General features: G+C 43.9%; 1 protein-coding gene across 3 annotated transcripts; it reads right to left on the minus strand.

Annotated features, from left to right (window-relative positions):
* Positions 1-8: 8 nt before the first annotated feature.
* tekt1 (tektin 1) lies at positions 9-13,667 on the minus strand. 3 transcript variants are annotated; one of them, XM_030744980.1, is made up of 8 exons: positions 13,535-13,641; positions 2,791-2,974; positions 2,534-2,699; positions 2,219-2,347; positions 1,980-2,126; positions 1,557-1,794; positions 534-730; positions 9-379 (listed from the first exon to the last, which is right to left on the minus strand). In XM_030744980.1, exons 2-8 carry the CDS (start codon positions 2,954-2,956, stop codon positions 220-222), a joined length of 1,203 nt encoding a protein of 400 aa, XP_030600840.1. In that variant the 5' UTR covers positions 2,957-2,974; positions 13,535-13,641; the 3' UTR covers positions 9-219. The 3 variants fall into 3 exon arrangements, with proteins under 3 accessions (XP_030600840.1, XP_030600839.1, XP_030600841.1); XM_030744979.1 differs by having other exon boundaries at positions 11-379; positions 2,791-2,965; positions 13,535-13,667; XM_030744981.1 differs by having other exon boundaries at positions 16-379; positions 1,569-1,794; positions 2,791-2,965; positions 13,535-13,667.
* Positions 13,668-17,320: the final 3,653 nt, after the last annotated feature.

Genomic DNA, 17,320 nt, shown 5'->3' on the forward strand with positions numbered 1-17,320 from the left:
GAAGTCAAATGTAAGCTTTTTATGAGAGTACAACAAAGGCATAGTATTGTGACCTGTATAATTGTTATTAAACATTATAATTAATCATTTTTAGACAGCACAAAAAAAGTCAAACAGCTCTCAAAGAAAAACTGTGAGAACTACAGACAGAGAAACAGCCTGACAGATATTCTAATTTTGTATGACTATTTTGAAATACATTTGAAGTACATATTCCAGTCAGAACATGTGTATCATGATGGGCTCCCTGTGCTGACTGCAGATGACTTCGTCAATGTAGAGAGAGCTGGTCTTCATATCGATGTCTTCCTGCAGCTTTAGCTGGCAGTAGACCAGCGCCCTCTGCTCGTCCTGTGACTGGGCTGCTTCCTCACGCAGTCTGACAGCACAGAGATAAACAGATACCCCATAAGGATGTGCCCTGTGCAGTAATTTCTCCAATTACACACACTCGTGGTTAGAACTGCACATTACATTAAATCTTAAGCATTTTTCTATCTATTTGTTGCAGGAAAGTATGTGCTGGGCCTTACTTGTTGATGTGAGCAGAGAGGTGCTGGATGTCAGCGAGGAGCTGAGCCTGGACTAGATCGTGGCATTGCTCCTTGCCGGGCCTCTGGAGACGCAAGGCTAGCCGGGTCTTAGCCAGGTCCAGGAAGTGCTCATTCTCTGTGATGGCCACTTGGAGATCCTCTCTGAGCCTCTCCTGGCTGGTTATCTCAGACAGAATCTAGAGGGAATACAGGTGTCACACCAGGATTTACACAGGAGCTTTGCAGTGAAATGATTTCAAACTTACTTGATACTATAAAGTGAAATACATGTTGAAAGTCAATGGGAATTTAATTTCACACCTATGGAAAATTTAGAATCACCAATTAACACAACTGTGTTAACCCTGCAACAGGCTGGCGACCAGTACAGGGTGTACCCTGCCTCTCACCCTATGACAACTGGGATAGGCTCCAGCCCCCTGGCGACCCTGAAAAGGATAAGCGGAAGTGGATGGATGGATGGATGGATGGATGGATGGATGGATGGATGGATGGATGGATGGATGGATATTTAAGTTCTGAATGCTATTGTTCTCATTTATGGAAGTCATATTTCTGTTTTTCATTCTGCCAGTTGGGTGAACCAAAATAACATTAATAGTCGGATGACTTGTATCCACCAAAGATGAAGAATGAACCATCCATCAGCACTCTCTCTCTCTCTCTCTCTCTCACACACACACACACACACACAGATACACACACGTCACAGTCCACGGTTCGGTTGATGTGCACTGCTAATCTTTGAACTGCTGGGGGAAAGGTTTGATATGAATCACATCTGGTAGGAGGTCTGTCCAATTATAGCCTGGTCACTCCCTGATACACTCCCTGAGTGCGTATGCATAAACAAAGACAGATACACCTGCTAACTTTGAAGCAGATGAACAGAAAATGATTGGAAGACAGTCATTTCTTCACCAGCACAACCAACACAGCATTACATCTGCTTCCCCATGTCTTACAGCTTATTCTCTCCATCAAACATACAGCCTAACACACCTCCTGCCCTACCTTGGGCAGTTTGTCCTCCATCTGGCTCTTGGCAGACTTGATTTCCTGGATATGCATCTGGAAGGCTTTTGTTGTAGCGTCTAACTGCTTCTGCATGTCAGCAGCTGTCTGCTCCAGAACAGACTCCACCAGGGCCCTCATGGACTGAGAATTGGTCTTCTGCTGCTCTGCTTTAGCTATGTTGATGTCTGCGATGTTCTCCCACTGCTTTGGAGTCACTGCCAAACTAAGAGATGCATAAAACCCTATAAAGCAACATGTCCTGATTTCCCTGATCTTTATAGAAAACTCCCAGCTGCCTTTTACACAACAAGTGAAAAGAATTAAACAAATCCAAGTCTAAAAACTTTCTTTGGAGCTGTTGGAAATGTTGTCTGTGACTGTGGCGCAAACAGGAACATGGAGGTTCACCTGGGCAGACTGCTGTTCTTGTTTGTGGACAGCTGCAGGTTAGTGATGGAATGGGTGGTCATTATGGCACAGGAGTTGTCGATCCACTGGGCCTCAGATTTCTCCTTCAGATCATGCTCTAAATGGTACTTGGCAGATCGGTTCAGTCTGGAACAAAACAGCAGATTTTCACTCGGTTTGCTGATTAGAAAGCCCAAAGGATCTGCATATTTTTATCAAACTCAGCCCCACTTTCTTACCGTATCTGCTCAGTCATCTGCTCCACTATACGCTCCAGGAGGGAAGCAACTCCCTCCAGAACTTCCCTCTCCTTCAGCAGCTCTCTTTCCACGTCGTCCTCCACCCTCTCAGAAGGGGCACGTTTCATCCTGCAGATCATCAGTCTGATATTAGCTTTAGCTGCAGAGTGCATTTTTACACAGAATGAGGGCAAGCCTTATGTGTAATATGTGTAACATGTATGATTTAATAATTTTTGATTTTTTCACTGATTGACACTAATTGGAAGAACATGGATGGATGATGTTAATACACCTTTTCACCCTCTTCCTCACCTCTCCTCCAGACAGAGAACAGTGACTCTCAGAGGCTCTTTGATGCCCTCCAGGGCCTTCAAACCTCTGCTCTGTAATGCTGTAAGAGCATCAGTCTCCAGAATGACCTCCTCTAGCTTTAACTCCAATTCTTTTTTCAGAAACTGGATGTCCCTGGCCCGCTGACCTGGACAGCAGCATTTAAAAAAAAAAAAGAAAAACATTACAATCCATCTCAGTAGTTTTTCATTCTGTGCTAAATGTTCATTTTTGCTAACCGAATCGCTTGCTGTCATCATTTTGCATGCGTCTGCATGCTTTGTCGGCCTCCAGGATCAGCCTTCTGGACTCTGCCCTGAAGAGCTCGGAGTGGTTCAGCATAATCTCCATATTTTTAAGATCGGGTCGCCCACCCTGCTGGGTGCTGTAGTCCGGGACCGACATCGTTCTCCACTTGGCAGCCAGTACAAGGAGGAAAGAGGAAATTTAAGAAGGAAGTGGGAAGAAATGTGGTTGCTGGTTACAGAAATGAAAAACTTAAAACACTCGAATACCAGACGGAAATGCCCACTGATCACCTAACAGAAATATCAGAGAGAAACAGGAACACGTAATCCCACCCCCACACCCCTAATTTATATATATATGTGTATATATATATATATATATATATATATATATGACAGCTGTGTCATGTCATATGTATATATATATGAGGCACGACACTGATTAGGCACCCCTGTGCTGCTTTCCCTCCCCTCCTCCTGCCCCCCCCCCCACACACACACACACACACACACACAAACGCACACACGAACACAAAAGGTGCTCCAGCGCACGCTTTTGAGAACGCGCTTGATCACAAATGTTTTCATTTGTATCAAGAGGAGGCTTTTAAATACTCAGATTAGCTAAAGTTAAAAGTAGTAAAATAACAAGTCGCTGTTCTTCAACTGTGTGCTGTAGTTACAATATAAGTTATATTGAGAGGGTGGGTAGGTAGATTTGGATGGGTGCAGGGGGAGGGGGGTGCCTAAAAATGTGTCTACATACACCTCAGAAAGTATATAGCTACGCTCCTGCATCTAGCTGCCCAGATGACTGAGAAACTTCATTAAAGCAACCCTACGAAAAGCAAACTCATGCATAAAGAAATGAATAAGCTAAAGAAATGGATCATTTTGTGATGGCTCAAACTCTGCCTCATGGACGAGCTCCTGGATTTTAGTTCTTATCCATGACTGCTTTGGTGGAGCAAACTCCTCGTGACTGGAGCTAATCTGAGCAAGAAGTGTGTTGTGTCATCCCTCCTGGCTCCCTCCTTCTCTCTCTCTACCTCCCTGACTTCCTTCCTCTTCAAATACTCCTCCATCATCTCATCACTACTCTTCCTCTGTGCCTTGCCTCATCTGGGGGTCACTGCAGTCCCCTCTCCTGCACTCTCTGCCTGATCAGATAGCTCCCCTGCTGCTTCTGCCTCTGTCTCCTCCTCATCCTGGCCATGTGGATTGCTCTGTGTGGCCAGGATGAGGAGGAGACATGATCTTTCTCACTGTAGCGTGATGGACCGCAGAGCAGCTAACTGCCAAAACATCTACTTTCATAGGGCTGCTCACGACTTCTGGTGAGCAATTCATCAAGTGTATTTGATTATCAGCTCCTGACTGTCACTTTCCCACTTAATTGCCATGGAAAAATTAAGGCTAGACTTATTATGACTCTGCATTTTAGCTTTGTTTACTAAATAATGACACAGTCTAATGTCAGGCTGTTAATTTGAAGAAGAAGAAGAAACAGCCTTTATTGTCCCACAGAGGGGAAATTTGGGTGTAACAGCAGCCGCAGTTATTATAAATATAAATAAAGATATAATAATTCACACTATTAAGAAAAGAATATATATAAAATCAACAAACAATATTAACCTTAATACTACTAATAATAACACTATATACAATGTACATGATGTGCCTGTGTGTTGAACCTTAACAGGCCGGACTATTTACAGTATATTATATATTATCCTACATTGTGTAGGCTATTGTGGTTTTTGTTGGGAGCAGTGATGATTATAAAGTCTTACAGCTGCTGGGAGGAAGGATCTACGGTAACGCTCCTTTGTGCATTTAGGATGCAGCAGTCTGTCACTGAAGGAGCTCTCCAGCTCAGCAACAGTTTCATGCATGGGATGGGAGACCTTGTCCATCAGTGATGTTATTTTGGTCAGAGTCCTTCTGTCTCCCACCACCTGCACTGAGTCGAGAGGACATCCTAGGACAGAGCTGGCTTTCCTGATGAGCTTGTCTATCCTCTTCCTCTCAGCTGTAGACAAGCTGCTGCTCCAACATACTGCTGCATAGAAGATGGCTGATGCCACTACAGAGTCATAGAAGGTCTTCAGGAGTGTCCCCTGCACTCCAAAAGACCTCAGCCTTCTCAGCAGGTAGAGTCTGCTCTGACCCTTCCTGTAGAGCGCATCAGTGTTATGAGTCCAGTCCAGTTTATTGTTTAGGTGAACACCCAGGTACTTATAAGAGTCCACTATCTCAATGTCCACTCCCTGGATGTTCACCGGTGTCCGTGTGGTGGGTCTGCGCCTGCGGAAATCCACCACCAGCTCCTTGGTTTTAGCGGCGTTGATCAGGAGGTGGTTCCGCTGGCACCAGTCCACAAAGTCCTGAGTCCACTGTCTGTACTCTGAGTCATCCTCACCTGTGATGAGGCCAACTATGGCAGAGTCGTCAGAGAACTTCTGCAGATGGCAGCGTGGGGAGTTGATGGAGAAGTCTGCAGTGTAGAGGGTGAAGAGGAACGGTGCCAGCACAGTTCCCTGTGGGGCCCCCGTACTGCAGACCAGCCTGTCAGAGACACAGCCCTGTGTCCTCACGTACTGTGGGCGGTCAGTGAGTTAGTCCAGTATCCACTCGGAGATGTGGTGGTCCACTCCTGACAGTTCCAGCTTGTCTCTCAGAAGTCCTGGCTGGATGGTGTTAAAAGCACTGGAGAAATCAAAGAACATGATCCTCACAGTGCTTCCAGGCTTCTCCAGGTGGGTCAGAGCTCGGTGCAGGAGGTAGATGATGGCGTCATCCACCCCGATGCCAGGCCGGTAGGCGAACTGCAGCGGGTCCAACGAAGACGACACCATGAGGCGTAGATGGTTGAGGACCAGCCTCCCGAGGGTCTTCATTAGATGCGATGTCAGGGCTACCGGCCTGTAGCTGCTAAGATCCTTTGGATGTTTGGTCTTTGGTACCGGTACCACACAGGAGGTCTTCCACAGTTGTGGTACTTTCCCCAGCTTCAAGCTCAGGTTGAACATGTATCCCATGATGCCACACAGCTGATCTGCGCAGCACCTCAGGAGCCTGGAGCTGATGCCATCTGGACCAGCAGCCTTTCGCACCTTGATCTTACGTAGCTCCTTCCTCACATGATGAGTTGAGAGGGACAAGATGGAGGTGGGGGATGGGGGTTGTGAGATGGAGTCCTCAGAAGTGAAGGGGGTGGGTGATGCCTGAGAGCTGAGAGGTGTGAGGTCCCAAGAAGAAGAAAGGTTGGCAGTCATTAAAGATGGTGGGGCTGACAGCAGGGGGGACTGGGCTGGGGGAGGGGTGGGGTGGGTGGCTGGTCAAACCTGTTAAAGAACTGGTTCAGGTTGTTCACCCACTCTAAGTCTCCCACAACCCTAGGGCTTGGTTTGTGGCCTGAAATTGAGTTCAAACTCCTCCAAACCCCACTGATGTTGCTCTGCTGTAGCTGGTCCTCCATCTTCTTCCTGTAGATGTTTTTTCCATCCCTGATTTTCCTTCTCAGATCCTTCTGCACGGCTCTCAGCTCCTCCTTATTTCCTGATCTAAAGGCTCTCTTCTTCTCCTTCAGGAGAGCCTTTATTTCAGAGTTGATCCAGGGTTTGTTGTTTGAAAAACACCGTACCCTCCTGGTGGGCACAGTGTTTTCCACGCAGAAATTGATGTAATCAGTGATGCAGTCCGTGATGCTGTCGATGTCCTCCCCATGAGGGGCACAAAGCTCTTCCCACACAGTGGAGCTAAAGCAGTCTCTCAGAGCTTCTTCAGTCTCCTCAGACCATTTCTTCACTGTGTGTGTCACAACTGGTTCTCTGTGTACCAAGGGTTTGTACACAGGCTGGAGATGAACCAGGTTGTGATCTGAGCCCCCCAGGGGAGGCAGAGGTGATGATCTGTATGCCTCCTTGATGTTGGCATACAGTAGATCCAGTGTGTTGGTATTCCTGGTGTGGCAGGTGACATACTGGGTGAAGGTGGGGAGAGTGGAGGACAGGGAGACGTGGTTAAAGTCCCCTGAGATCAGAAAGAGGGCCTGTGGGTGCTGTGTTTGGAGTCTGCTGGTAGTAGCATGGAGGACATCGCAGGCTGCAGCAGCGTTAGCAGAGGGCGGCACATACACAGTTATCACAATAACATGTGAAAACTCCCGAGGAAGATAGTGCGGTCTCATACTAACAGCGAGCAGTTCAATGTCCTTACTGCAGAGCGTCTCTTTGATGGTTAGATGTCTGGAGTTGCACCATCTATCGTTCACAAACACAGCCAGACCCCCGCCCCTCTTCTTACCACTCTCCTTGGTTCTGTCGGCACGGATCAAATGAAAGCCGTCCATGTTTATGTGTGAGTCCGGGGTTAGCTCGGTTAGCCACGTCTCCGTCAGGCACATGAGGCTGCTCTCCCGGTAGCTCCTTTGATGTCGCGTTAGCGCCGCCAGCTCGTCCACTTTGTTGGGAAGAGATCTCACGTTTCCCATGATGATGGACGGGATGACGGGCCTGTACCTTCTCCCCTGGCAACGACGACCTATGCCCGCACGTCTCCCGCGTCTCTTCCTTCTCAGTTCGCGGGGAATATCGAGTCGTTCTGCAGGAGTAGGCACAGCGGAGCTCCCGATGGAGATCAGCTGGTCCCGAGAGTAAACAATAGGAGCGTGGCCACTCTCGCAGTCTCCAAACATAAACACCATAAATAGGGTAAAAAACAATAACAAAGTTTTCCAGAAAAAAGTCTGCTCCATCATGAGGAAAAAGAGCAGAAGATACAGAAACACAAAAACACATCTAATACTAAACAAAATGAGAAAAAACACGGAATTAGTGCGGAGCTGCTGAAACTGGCTGCCTGCTCGCGCGGCGCCGGAAGTAGAAAATTTGTACTTGGATCTAAAGAAGTTTACAACCTGAAAAAGACCAGAGGATTTTTTTTAGAATATACTGACATGTAAAACCTTTGAATTGAAAGAGGACGTTTTTCTTATTTCACATGAGTATCTGTGGCAGCATCGAGCTTCAGCACTGCATCGATCCAGCTTTGTTTTGTGTTTGTTTTCTGGCTGCAGAAAGGATCATGCCCGTCCACAGTGAACACCTGATGGTTAACACGGGTCTGCAAGCTGAACTGGTGACCACACGCGGTTTAAGTTCCAGCTTCATGAACATCATGTCCATGTGTGACTCCATCACATCCTGAGTACACTCTGCAGTCATACCTGGACTCTGACACTCTTGATCAGCCAGGCAAGTGGCTACTTTTTTCCTGTTTGTTCAATGCACCATGGATTTTATTCATATTTATGTGGACACAAACTGTTTTACAGAAGTCTCAACACTGCCGTACCTTCATACTGGACGAGTGATTGGATCAGTTAAATGTTTTTCACAAAAAGGTTTTTGAAAGTTTAACAGTGTGTCTTTGTGTGCACTGGGCTTTATCTGTTATTTTCTTCTTAATTAACCAGAAGCAGTTGTTGATTGTAAAATGTAAGCAAGCCAGCTGTCATTTCTCATGTGTTGTACCATATTTTTTACAGTGAAGTTCTGGCAACCACAGCTGCCAGTATTTTACCATAAAACAGTATATGCAGTATATATGAAAACATTCTCACAGATACTTTGATTTTCTTTTTTTTTTTTTTTTTTATTAAATTTGGTCTCAGGGTCCTAAAAGTCATATTTATAAACAACCAAACGTGACTCAGCAAAGATGTTTTAAATGGATGATTCCTGACATCATGACAGTGTAATGTCATGATTGTGAGGAATCATCCGTTTACATATTTGCTGAGTCTGAAATTTAATGCCAGTGAATTGATCAGTGGTTGGTTTAAAGAGCCCCCCCAACAATCAGAAGATCCCCTCTGAGCAAGCCCTTGGCAACAGTGGGGAGGAAAAACTCCCTTTAATAGGAAGAAACCTCCGGCAGAACCAGGCTCGTGAAGGGGCAGCCATCTGCCGCGGCCGGTTGGGGTGGGCGTGATGGAAAAAAAGGAATGATTTGTTACCTTACCACTGAGAAGTTCACTGACATATTGAGTTATGTATAAATGTGATTTTTAGGACAAAAAATCCGATTTTTAGGACTTGTTTCTGCTGAATAGCCGAAGCAGCCAATTACGCTTCTTCTTCTTCGGTTTGGGTTGTTCCTCAAGGTTCTCCAGCTTGGTGATGAGGATGTTCTCATTTCCTTGTTTTGTTTTCAAAGACTCCTGCAAGGATCTCACAGTTTCCAGCAGTGAGTCCACTTTTCCTGCCTTTTCTTGCTCCATGCCTTGCTTCTCTTCAGCAGGCTCCTGCAGAGACAAGGAAGTCTGCGGCACCAAGTCCACTTTTCCTTCCTTTTCTTGCTCCCTGCCTTGCTTCTCTTCAGCAGGCTCCTGCAGAGACAAGGAAGTCTGCGGCACCAAGTCCACTTTTCCTTCCTTTTCTTGCTCCGTGCCTTGCTTCTCTTCAGCAGGCTCCTGCAGAGACAAGGAAGTCTGCGGCACCAAGTCCACTTTTCCTTCCTTTTCTTGCTCCGTGCCTTGCTTCTCTTCAGCAGGCTCCTGCAGAGACAAGGAAGTCTGCGGCACCAAGTCCACTTTTCCTTCCTTTTCTTGCTCCGTGCCTTGCTTCTCTTCAGCAGGCTCCTGCAGAGACAAGGAAGTCTGCGGCACCAAGTCCACTTTTCCTTCCTTTTCTTGCTCCGTGCCTTGCTTCTCTTCAGCAGGCTCCTGCAGAGACAAGGAAATCTGCGGCACCAAGTCCACTTTTCCTTCCTTTCCTTGCTCCATGCCTTGCTCTTTCAGCAGAGGCTCCACAGTCTGCGGCAGTGATTCCTTCTCTGCCTCTGCTTTTTCCAGTTGAGTTCCCATGCTGCTCTTTTCTTCCTTCTCCTCCATCATCACTTTAATGTAGGAAGCATTAAGGTCCTTGTAGTTAGCGAGCAGGGATTTTACCTCATTCATTTCAGACTGGAATTTCTCTCTCTCCTGTCTGTGTTGGATTGCCTGCTCCTCCAGTTGACTCTGAGATTCCTGGAGCTGCTGCTGGAGCTGTTGGATCTGCGCTTGTTGTTTTTCACACTTGAGCTCAAGGTCAGCCTCTTTGGCAGATCGGAAGTCAGTCTGTGAAGCCTTCGTGGCTTGGTGAGAAGGCTCTGCACTCAGTTCTGCAGCAGGTTGGCTACTTTGTGCCTGCAGGTTTTGTGGTAAACGAGCCTCTTCCAGCTGTTTCTTCAGGTCATTAATGGTGCTCTCTGAATTCATTTTGTTTGTGTAGAATTTCTTTGCAAGCGTATGATGTTCTTCTGTCCAATCATGAATGTTTTTCTCTAAAATTGTTTTGTTGGCTTCGAGCTCCTTTATCTTCTTCTTAGATTCGGCCAGTTGGTTTATCAGATTGTCCGTGTTCTCTGAGTTATTGGCGCCAAAGTAACAAGTCTGAAGTTCTTTTAACTTAGTCTCAGTATTCTTCAGTTTCTTTGTGAGACTGGTAATTTGTGCCTTTGTTGCTGTTGTGTAGTTTCTGTGAGTATAGTACAGATCACTGTACTTCGACTGGGAATTGGCTACATTTTTAATGGAATCGCTCCATTTATTGTCAAGATATTCAGCCCTTTTCTGAGATTCCAGCAGCTGCTGCTTCAGAGCTGCGATCTCCTCCCTTGCATTATCGTTTTCATGCGTCTGCATGTTGCCTTTCTTTGGTCTTTGTGCATCTGACATCGTAGGTGCTTCAGAGTTCTTCCCTCTCAGGTTTGCTTCTGTGTTTTTAAGCGTCTGATTGCTTTGGCTCTGACAACCTTCTTGTTTTGTGTTGCGCCGACGATCACTAACTTTGTCTGAATGTTAAGCCTATTTATACCTTCTAAGATCAAAGACATCATCTCTTTATGCCTTTGATGTACTCTGGAATGTATCTTTTTGATGTGATTCTTTATTCATTTCAAAACAAAACACCCACAGACCACAGAATCTTCTGATTCTGACCTACTGTAAGGAAGGGCCTTTATTTTGTAGTATATGCTGAATTGCCACTATGAAAACCCCTCTACCAGAATTATAGTAAAAAACAAAATCAAACCATAACACTCAATAATTGGTTCTTAAACAAGCCTAACCACAGTAGAAGAAGAGTGTTTAGTGGGGAAAAAAAAGAAATCAAGATTAGGGTTGCCACCCGTCCCGTAAAATACGGAATCGTCCTTTATTTGCAATTAAATGTCCAATACTCGTGTCTGTCACACACAAATCAACACTAAATGTAACAATTAAGTACAGAACAAAATACAGCAAAACTGTCGTGGATCCTCTTAGGACCCCCAGCCTACTACTGACCGGTGTTGCCAGCTGGCGCTGCCATAGACAAATGTCTATGGGCGCTGCTGTCACCGTTTCCTAGCGACAGACGCCACACACCCGCAATGTCCGCTACTACACCCGACACTCCACCACGTCCCCAGAAACGAGAACGTATGCAGAGATACAGACATGAGTGTGAAGACGCACATCCATGGCTGAACAGCGTCAGTGGGGATGAGTTTAAGGCAGACTGTAACATTTGTCGGCGAGTATGTTGAGTGCGCACGGCGGGCTGTCTGATATAAGGCTGCGTGGATCAGGAGAGCAACACGCTCAGAAACATAAAGGCCCAGAAAAGCCAGGCATCAGTGTCGCAGTTCTTTATACTGCAGTCATCTCCGGACACTGATATGGTACAGGACATTGTTATTATTGATTCCGTTTCCTATTGTGCTTTGGCAGACTATCGTAGTTTGATTGATTGTTTAGGGTGTTGAGCCTGAATGATCATAATTGAATATACAGTAGTATTAGTATACATATATATGGCCATTGAAAGAACAAATCATGCCAATAGATTAACAGTAAACCTCTGATTCTTGAGACTTTGCAAAATCATATCCCACCAAATTGTCACCACGTCACGACATGGTGACAATTTTAACAAATATGTAAAAAGCAAACATATTTTTTATAAAAGTTACATGCTGCAGCTCTAAGAGTTACATTAATTTCTCAACTTGTTTAGTTCATTAGTGCACACGCTACACAAACAGATCAGATTAGGTGCTACTGTCATGTGGCAGATCATACAGTATTTCATTTACTAGGTAAATTGTGCAATAACTTGTGCATAAGTTGTGTTTCATTGCACTTTGTTATATATTTGCATGTAATGTAGCCTTATTTAACAGCACTTTATATGCAACAATCTTTCACAATAAAGTCTTCATTGCTAAAAAAAAAAAAGTATTTAATTTTATGTATGTTAATTGCTTATTTTCATTTGTGAAAGGTGGCAACCCTAATCAAGATTCAGACATCAGAGAGAATCCTACTCATAATAAGTCCTATCACAATATAACCTAGGAAACAGAGGCACGGATTAGGGGCTGCTGTGCTCCTTCACCTCCCCTCCTCATGTCGCTGCCCCCTCCCCACCACCACACACACACACACACACACACACACACACACACACACACACACACACACACACACACACACAAAAGCCCGCTCCAGCACGCGCTTTCGAGAACACGCTCGATCACGACTATTTTATTTGAATCATCTCTAGCTACCTAGAGATGGTTCAACAGGTAGATGGGTAGCTAGAGATGGAGAGGCAAAAAGAAAGGGCACAAATCAGAAAATGGAAGAGGGAGAGGAATAAAAACGTTGTTGAGATGACAAAAAGCTTTTCAAAGTGGTTTACAGACAGTCGGTATGTTATGTCAGTGTATCAAGAGGAGGCTTTTAAACAGTGCCGGCTCCATAAATATTTTTCTGCAGGTGTTAGGGGGGGCAATCATTCTACTGAGGGTGCTATGAAGGATCATTTGTCATTTCAGTTCTCAACAAGCTATATTCTTGGGAGTGCTATGACTTTTCCAGGGGGAGCTATAGCACCCCCTAGCGCCACCACCACCACCACTACTTTTAAATACTCAGTTTAGCTAAAGTTACTAGTAGTAAAATAACAGGTCACTGTTCTGCAATTGTGTGCTGTAGTTACAATATAACAGATCAAAACAAGAAAAATAAAATAAAATAAATAAAAAAGACTGTGTGTGTGTGTGTGTGTGTGTGTGTGTGTGTGTGTGTGTGTGTGTGTGTGTGTGTGTTCGGGGGGGCACCTAAAAATGTGTCCGCATACACCTCAGAAAGTATATAGCTGCGCCCCTGTTTGTTAGTCATTCATGTTCACTGAATGACTAAAACTTTCACTTCTTTAACGGATATTTCAAAGTTCCAGTGAGAAATTCCTCAAGCCACCTACACAGGCCATTATTTTAAAGCATCGCCTAAGTAACTTTAATTTTCACGGTCAGCACCACATAAAAACTACATGTATAGAACCACCAGTCAAAAAGATAATATACTAATTAAATAAGGAAAGTAAAAATGTTTGCTGACTTTGCCTCAAAATAAGCTTGTTTTAAACACTTCTAACTCCATCTTTTAAATCTTCCCACATTTCAGCTCAGGGTTCTCTGAGTGCCTCTACTGATGTCTCAGCTGTGGGGGGCGAAAGCGCAAAATGACAGGTCGCGTTTCATTTGGAGCAACACAGGCTTAAAAACTCCTCATTAGCAAACGCTGGTGTCAGCCCCAAAGATCGCTTGGACGCTGCTGAAACTTCATACCGACATTGCACAACAGTTTTGTTCCTCTCAGGTTAAGCTGCATGCACAGCGGGATTTTGACTTATACCTTCTCTGGCGCCGCGGAAACCCACCAAGAAACTCCGTGTCGATGTCCTCTGGGATGGAGTTACGATGTAGCAACACAAATGGTTCCTGTAGCAACGGCCAGTGACACGTCACGCGTCAAACCGTGAGCGCTCAAGCTACACGAATGAGCGCGCGCTTCGTGGTTACACATGCTTTTCTGGAGCAACCCTCAGGATTCAATTCAGTTTTATTTATATAGCGCCAAAATCACAACAGTCGCCTCAGGGCGCTTTAATAATAAGAATGACTGAGCCTAATCTCTTATTCTGTATCCTTGTATCTTATTTGTTAAGCTTTTTAATTTGGAAAATCCATAAAGCTGAAAACTTTAATTCACTCAATAAACTGTATATGAAACCTGGACGTAGCCACTGTGACATCATCCAAAGGTTCTGGACTCAGCCTCTATAGTGTTTTGGTCTTTTTGAGGTTTTGGAGGTTCAATTCAATTCAATTCAATTCAATTCAATTTTATTTATATAGCGCCAAATCACAACAAACTGTCGCCTCAAGGTGCTTTGTATTGTGGGTAAAGACCCTACAATAATACAGAGAAAACCCAACAGTCAAAACGACCCCCTATGAGCAGCACTTGGTGACAGTGGAAAGGAAAAACTCCCTTTTAACAGGAAGAAACCTGCAGCAGAACCAGGCTCAGGGAGGGGCAGTCATCTGCCGCGACCGGTTGGGCTGAGGGGAGAGAAAGACATGCTGTGGAAGAGAGCCAGAGATTAATATCAATTAATGATTAAATGCAGAGTGGAGTATAAACAAAGTAAATAAGGTGAATGAGAAACAGTGCATTATGTGAACCCCCCAGCAGACTAGGCCTATAGCAGCATAACTAAGGGATGGTTCAGGGTCACCTGATCCAGCCCTAACTATAAGCTTTATCATAAAGGAAAGTTTTAAGCCTAATCTTAAAAATAGAGAGGGTGTCTGTCTCCCGAATCCAAGCTGGAAGCTGGTTCCACAGAAGAGGGGCCTGAAAGCTGAAGGCTCTGCCTCCCATTCTACTCTTAAGTATCCTAGGAACCACAAGTAAGCCAGCAGTCTGAGAGCGAAGTGCTCTGTTGGGGTGATATGGGACTATGAGGTCTTTGAGATAAGATGGTGCCTGATTATTCAAGACCTTGTATGTGAGGAGAAGGATTTTAAATTCTATTCTAGATTTAACAGGGAGCCAATGAAGAGAAGCCAATATGGGAGAAATATGCTCTCTCTTTCTAGTCCCTGTCAGTACTCTAGCTGCAGCATTTTGGATCAGCTGAAGGCTTTTCAGGAAGCTTTTAGGACAGCCTGATAATAATGAATTACAATAATCCAGCCTAGAAGTAATAAATGCATGAATGAGCTTTTCAGCATCACTCTGAGAAAGGATGTTTCTAATTTTAGAAATATTGTGCAAATGCAAAAAAGCTGTCCTACATATTTGTTTAATATGTGCATTGAAGGACATATCCTGGTCAAAAATGATTCCTAGATTTCTCACAGTGTTACTGGAGGCCAAAGTAATGCCATCCAGAGTAAGTATCTGGTTAGACACCATGTTTCTAAGATTTGTGGGGCCAAGTACAAGAATTTCAGTTTTATCTGAATTTAGAAGCAGGAAATTAGAGGTCATCCAGGCCTTAATGTCTTTAAGACATTCCTGCAGTTTAATTAATTGATGTGTGTCATCTGGCTTCATTGATAGGTAAAGCTGAGTATCATCTGCATAACAATGAAAATTGATGCAGTGCTTTCTAATAATACTGCCTAAGGGAAGCATGTATAATGTAAATAAAATTGGTCCTAGCACAGAACCCTGTGGAACTCCATAATTAACCTTAGTGTGTGAAGAAGACTCCCCATTTACATGAACAAATTGGAGTCTATGAGATAAATATGATTCAAACCACTGCAGCGCAGTACCTTTAACACCTATAGTATGCTCTAATCTCTGTAATAAAATGTTATGTCAACAGTATCAAAAGCTGCACTGAGGTCCAACAGGACAAGTACAGAGATGAGTCCACTGTCAGAGGCTCTAAGAAGATCATTGGTAACCTTCACTAATGCTGTTTCTGTACTGTGATGAATTCTGAAACCTGACTGAAACTCTTCAAATAAACCGTTCCTCTGCAGATGATCAGTTAGCTGTTTTACAACTACTCTTTCAAGAATCTTTGAGAGAAAAGGAAGGTTGGAGATTGGCCTATAATTAGCTAAGACAGCTGGGTCAAGTGATGGCTTTTTAAGCAGAGGTTTAATTACAGCCACCTTGAAGGTCTGTGGTACATAGCCAACTAATAAAGACTGATTGATCATTTTTAAGATTGAAGCATCAATAATTGGAAAGACTTCTTTGAACAGTCTAGTAGGAATGGGATCTAATAAACATGTTGCTGGTTTGGAGGAAGTAACTATTGAAGTTAACTCTGAAAGATCAACTGGAGCAAAAGAGTCAAAACAAATACCAGCAGTGCTGAAAGCAGCCGAACATGAAGAATAATCTTTGAGATGGTTATGAATAATTTTTTCTCGAATGTCTAAAATTTTATTTGTAAAGAAATCCATGAAGTCACTACTAGTTAACGTGAAAGGAATACTCGGCTCTACAGAGCTCTGTCTCTTTGTCAGCCTGGCTACAGTGCTGAAAAGAAACCTGGGGTTGTTCTTATTTTCTTCAATTAATGATGAATAGTAAGATGTCCTAGCTTTACGGAGGGCTTTTTTATAGAGCAACAAACTCTTTTTCCAGGCTAAATGAGCATCTTCTAATTTAGTGAGACGCCATTCCCTCTCCAGCTTTCGGGTTATCTGCTTTAAGCTGTGCGTTTGTGAATTATACCACGGAGTCAGGCACTTCTGATTTGAAGCTTTCCTTTTCAGAGGAGCCACAGTATCCAAAGTTATACGCAGTGAGGATGTAAAACTATTGACGAGATAATCAACCTCACTGGGAGCAGAGTTTAGGTAGCTGCTTTGCACTGTGTTGGCACATGGCACTGAAGAACATAACAATGAAGGAATTAGATCCTTAAACTTAGTTACAGCACTTTCAGAAAGACTTCTAGTGTAATAAAACTTATTCCCCACTGCTGTGTAATCCATTAAAGTAAATGTAAATGTTACTAAGAAATGATCAGACAGGAGGGGGCTTTCAGGGAATACTGTTAAGTCTTCAGTTTCTATGCCATATGTCAGGACAAGATCCAGAGTATGATTAAAGTGGTGGGTGGGCTCCTTTACATTTTGAGAGAAGCCAATTGAATCTAATAATATATTAAATGCAGTGTTGAGGCTGTCATTCTCAGCATCTACATGGATGTTAAAATCACCCACTATAATTATTTTATCTGAACTGAGCACTAAATCAGATAAAAAGTCTGAGAAATCAGACAGAAACTCTGAGTAAGGACCAGGTGGATGATCAATAATAACAAATAAAACAGGTTTTTGAATTTCCCAATTGGATGGACAAGACTAAGAGTCAGGCTTTCAAAAGAATGAAAACTTTGTCTGGGTCTTTGATTAATTAATAAGCTGGAATTGAAGATTGCAGCTAATCCTCCTCCTCGACCTGTGCTTCGAGCATTCTGACAGTTACTGTGACTCGGGGGTGTTGATTCATTTAAACTAACATATTCATCCTGCTGTAACCAGGTTTCTGTAAGGCAGAATAAATCAATACGTTGATCAATTATTAAATCATTTACTAATAGGGACTTGGAAGAGAGAGACCTAATGTTTAACAATCCACATTTAATTGTTTTATTTTTTG

This window comes from Archocentrus centrarchus, chromosome 13 (genome assembly GCF_007364275.1).
Source record: "Archocentrus centrarchus isolate MPI-CPG fArcCen1 chromosome 13, fArcCen1, whole genome shotgun sequence".
NCBI classification, from domain to species: domain Eukaryota; kingdom Metazoa; phylum Chordata; class Actinopteri; order Cichliformes; family Cichlidae; genus Archocentrus; species Archocentrus centrarchus.

What these genes read in the sequence shown, in the direction of transcription:
- tekt1 (XM_030744980.1), bottom strand. Translation starts at nt 2,956, where the DNA reads ATGTCGGTCCCGGACTACAGCACCCAGCAGGGTGGGCGACCCGATCTT. An exon ending in GTTCTCTGTCTGGAGGAGAG is followed by an intron (nt 2,348 to 2,533) that starts GTGAGGAAGAGG and finishes GATGATCTGCAG; the next exon opens with GATGAAACGTGCCCCTTCTG. An exon ending in CTCTCTGCTCACATCAACAA is followed by an intron (nt 380 to 533) that starts GTAAGGCCCAGC and finishes CTGTGCTGTCAG; the next exon opens with ACTGCGTGAGGAAGCAGCCC.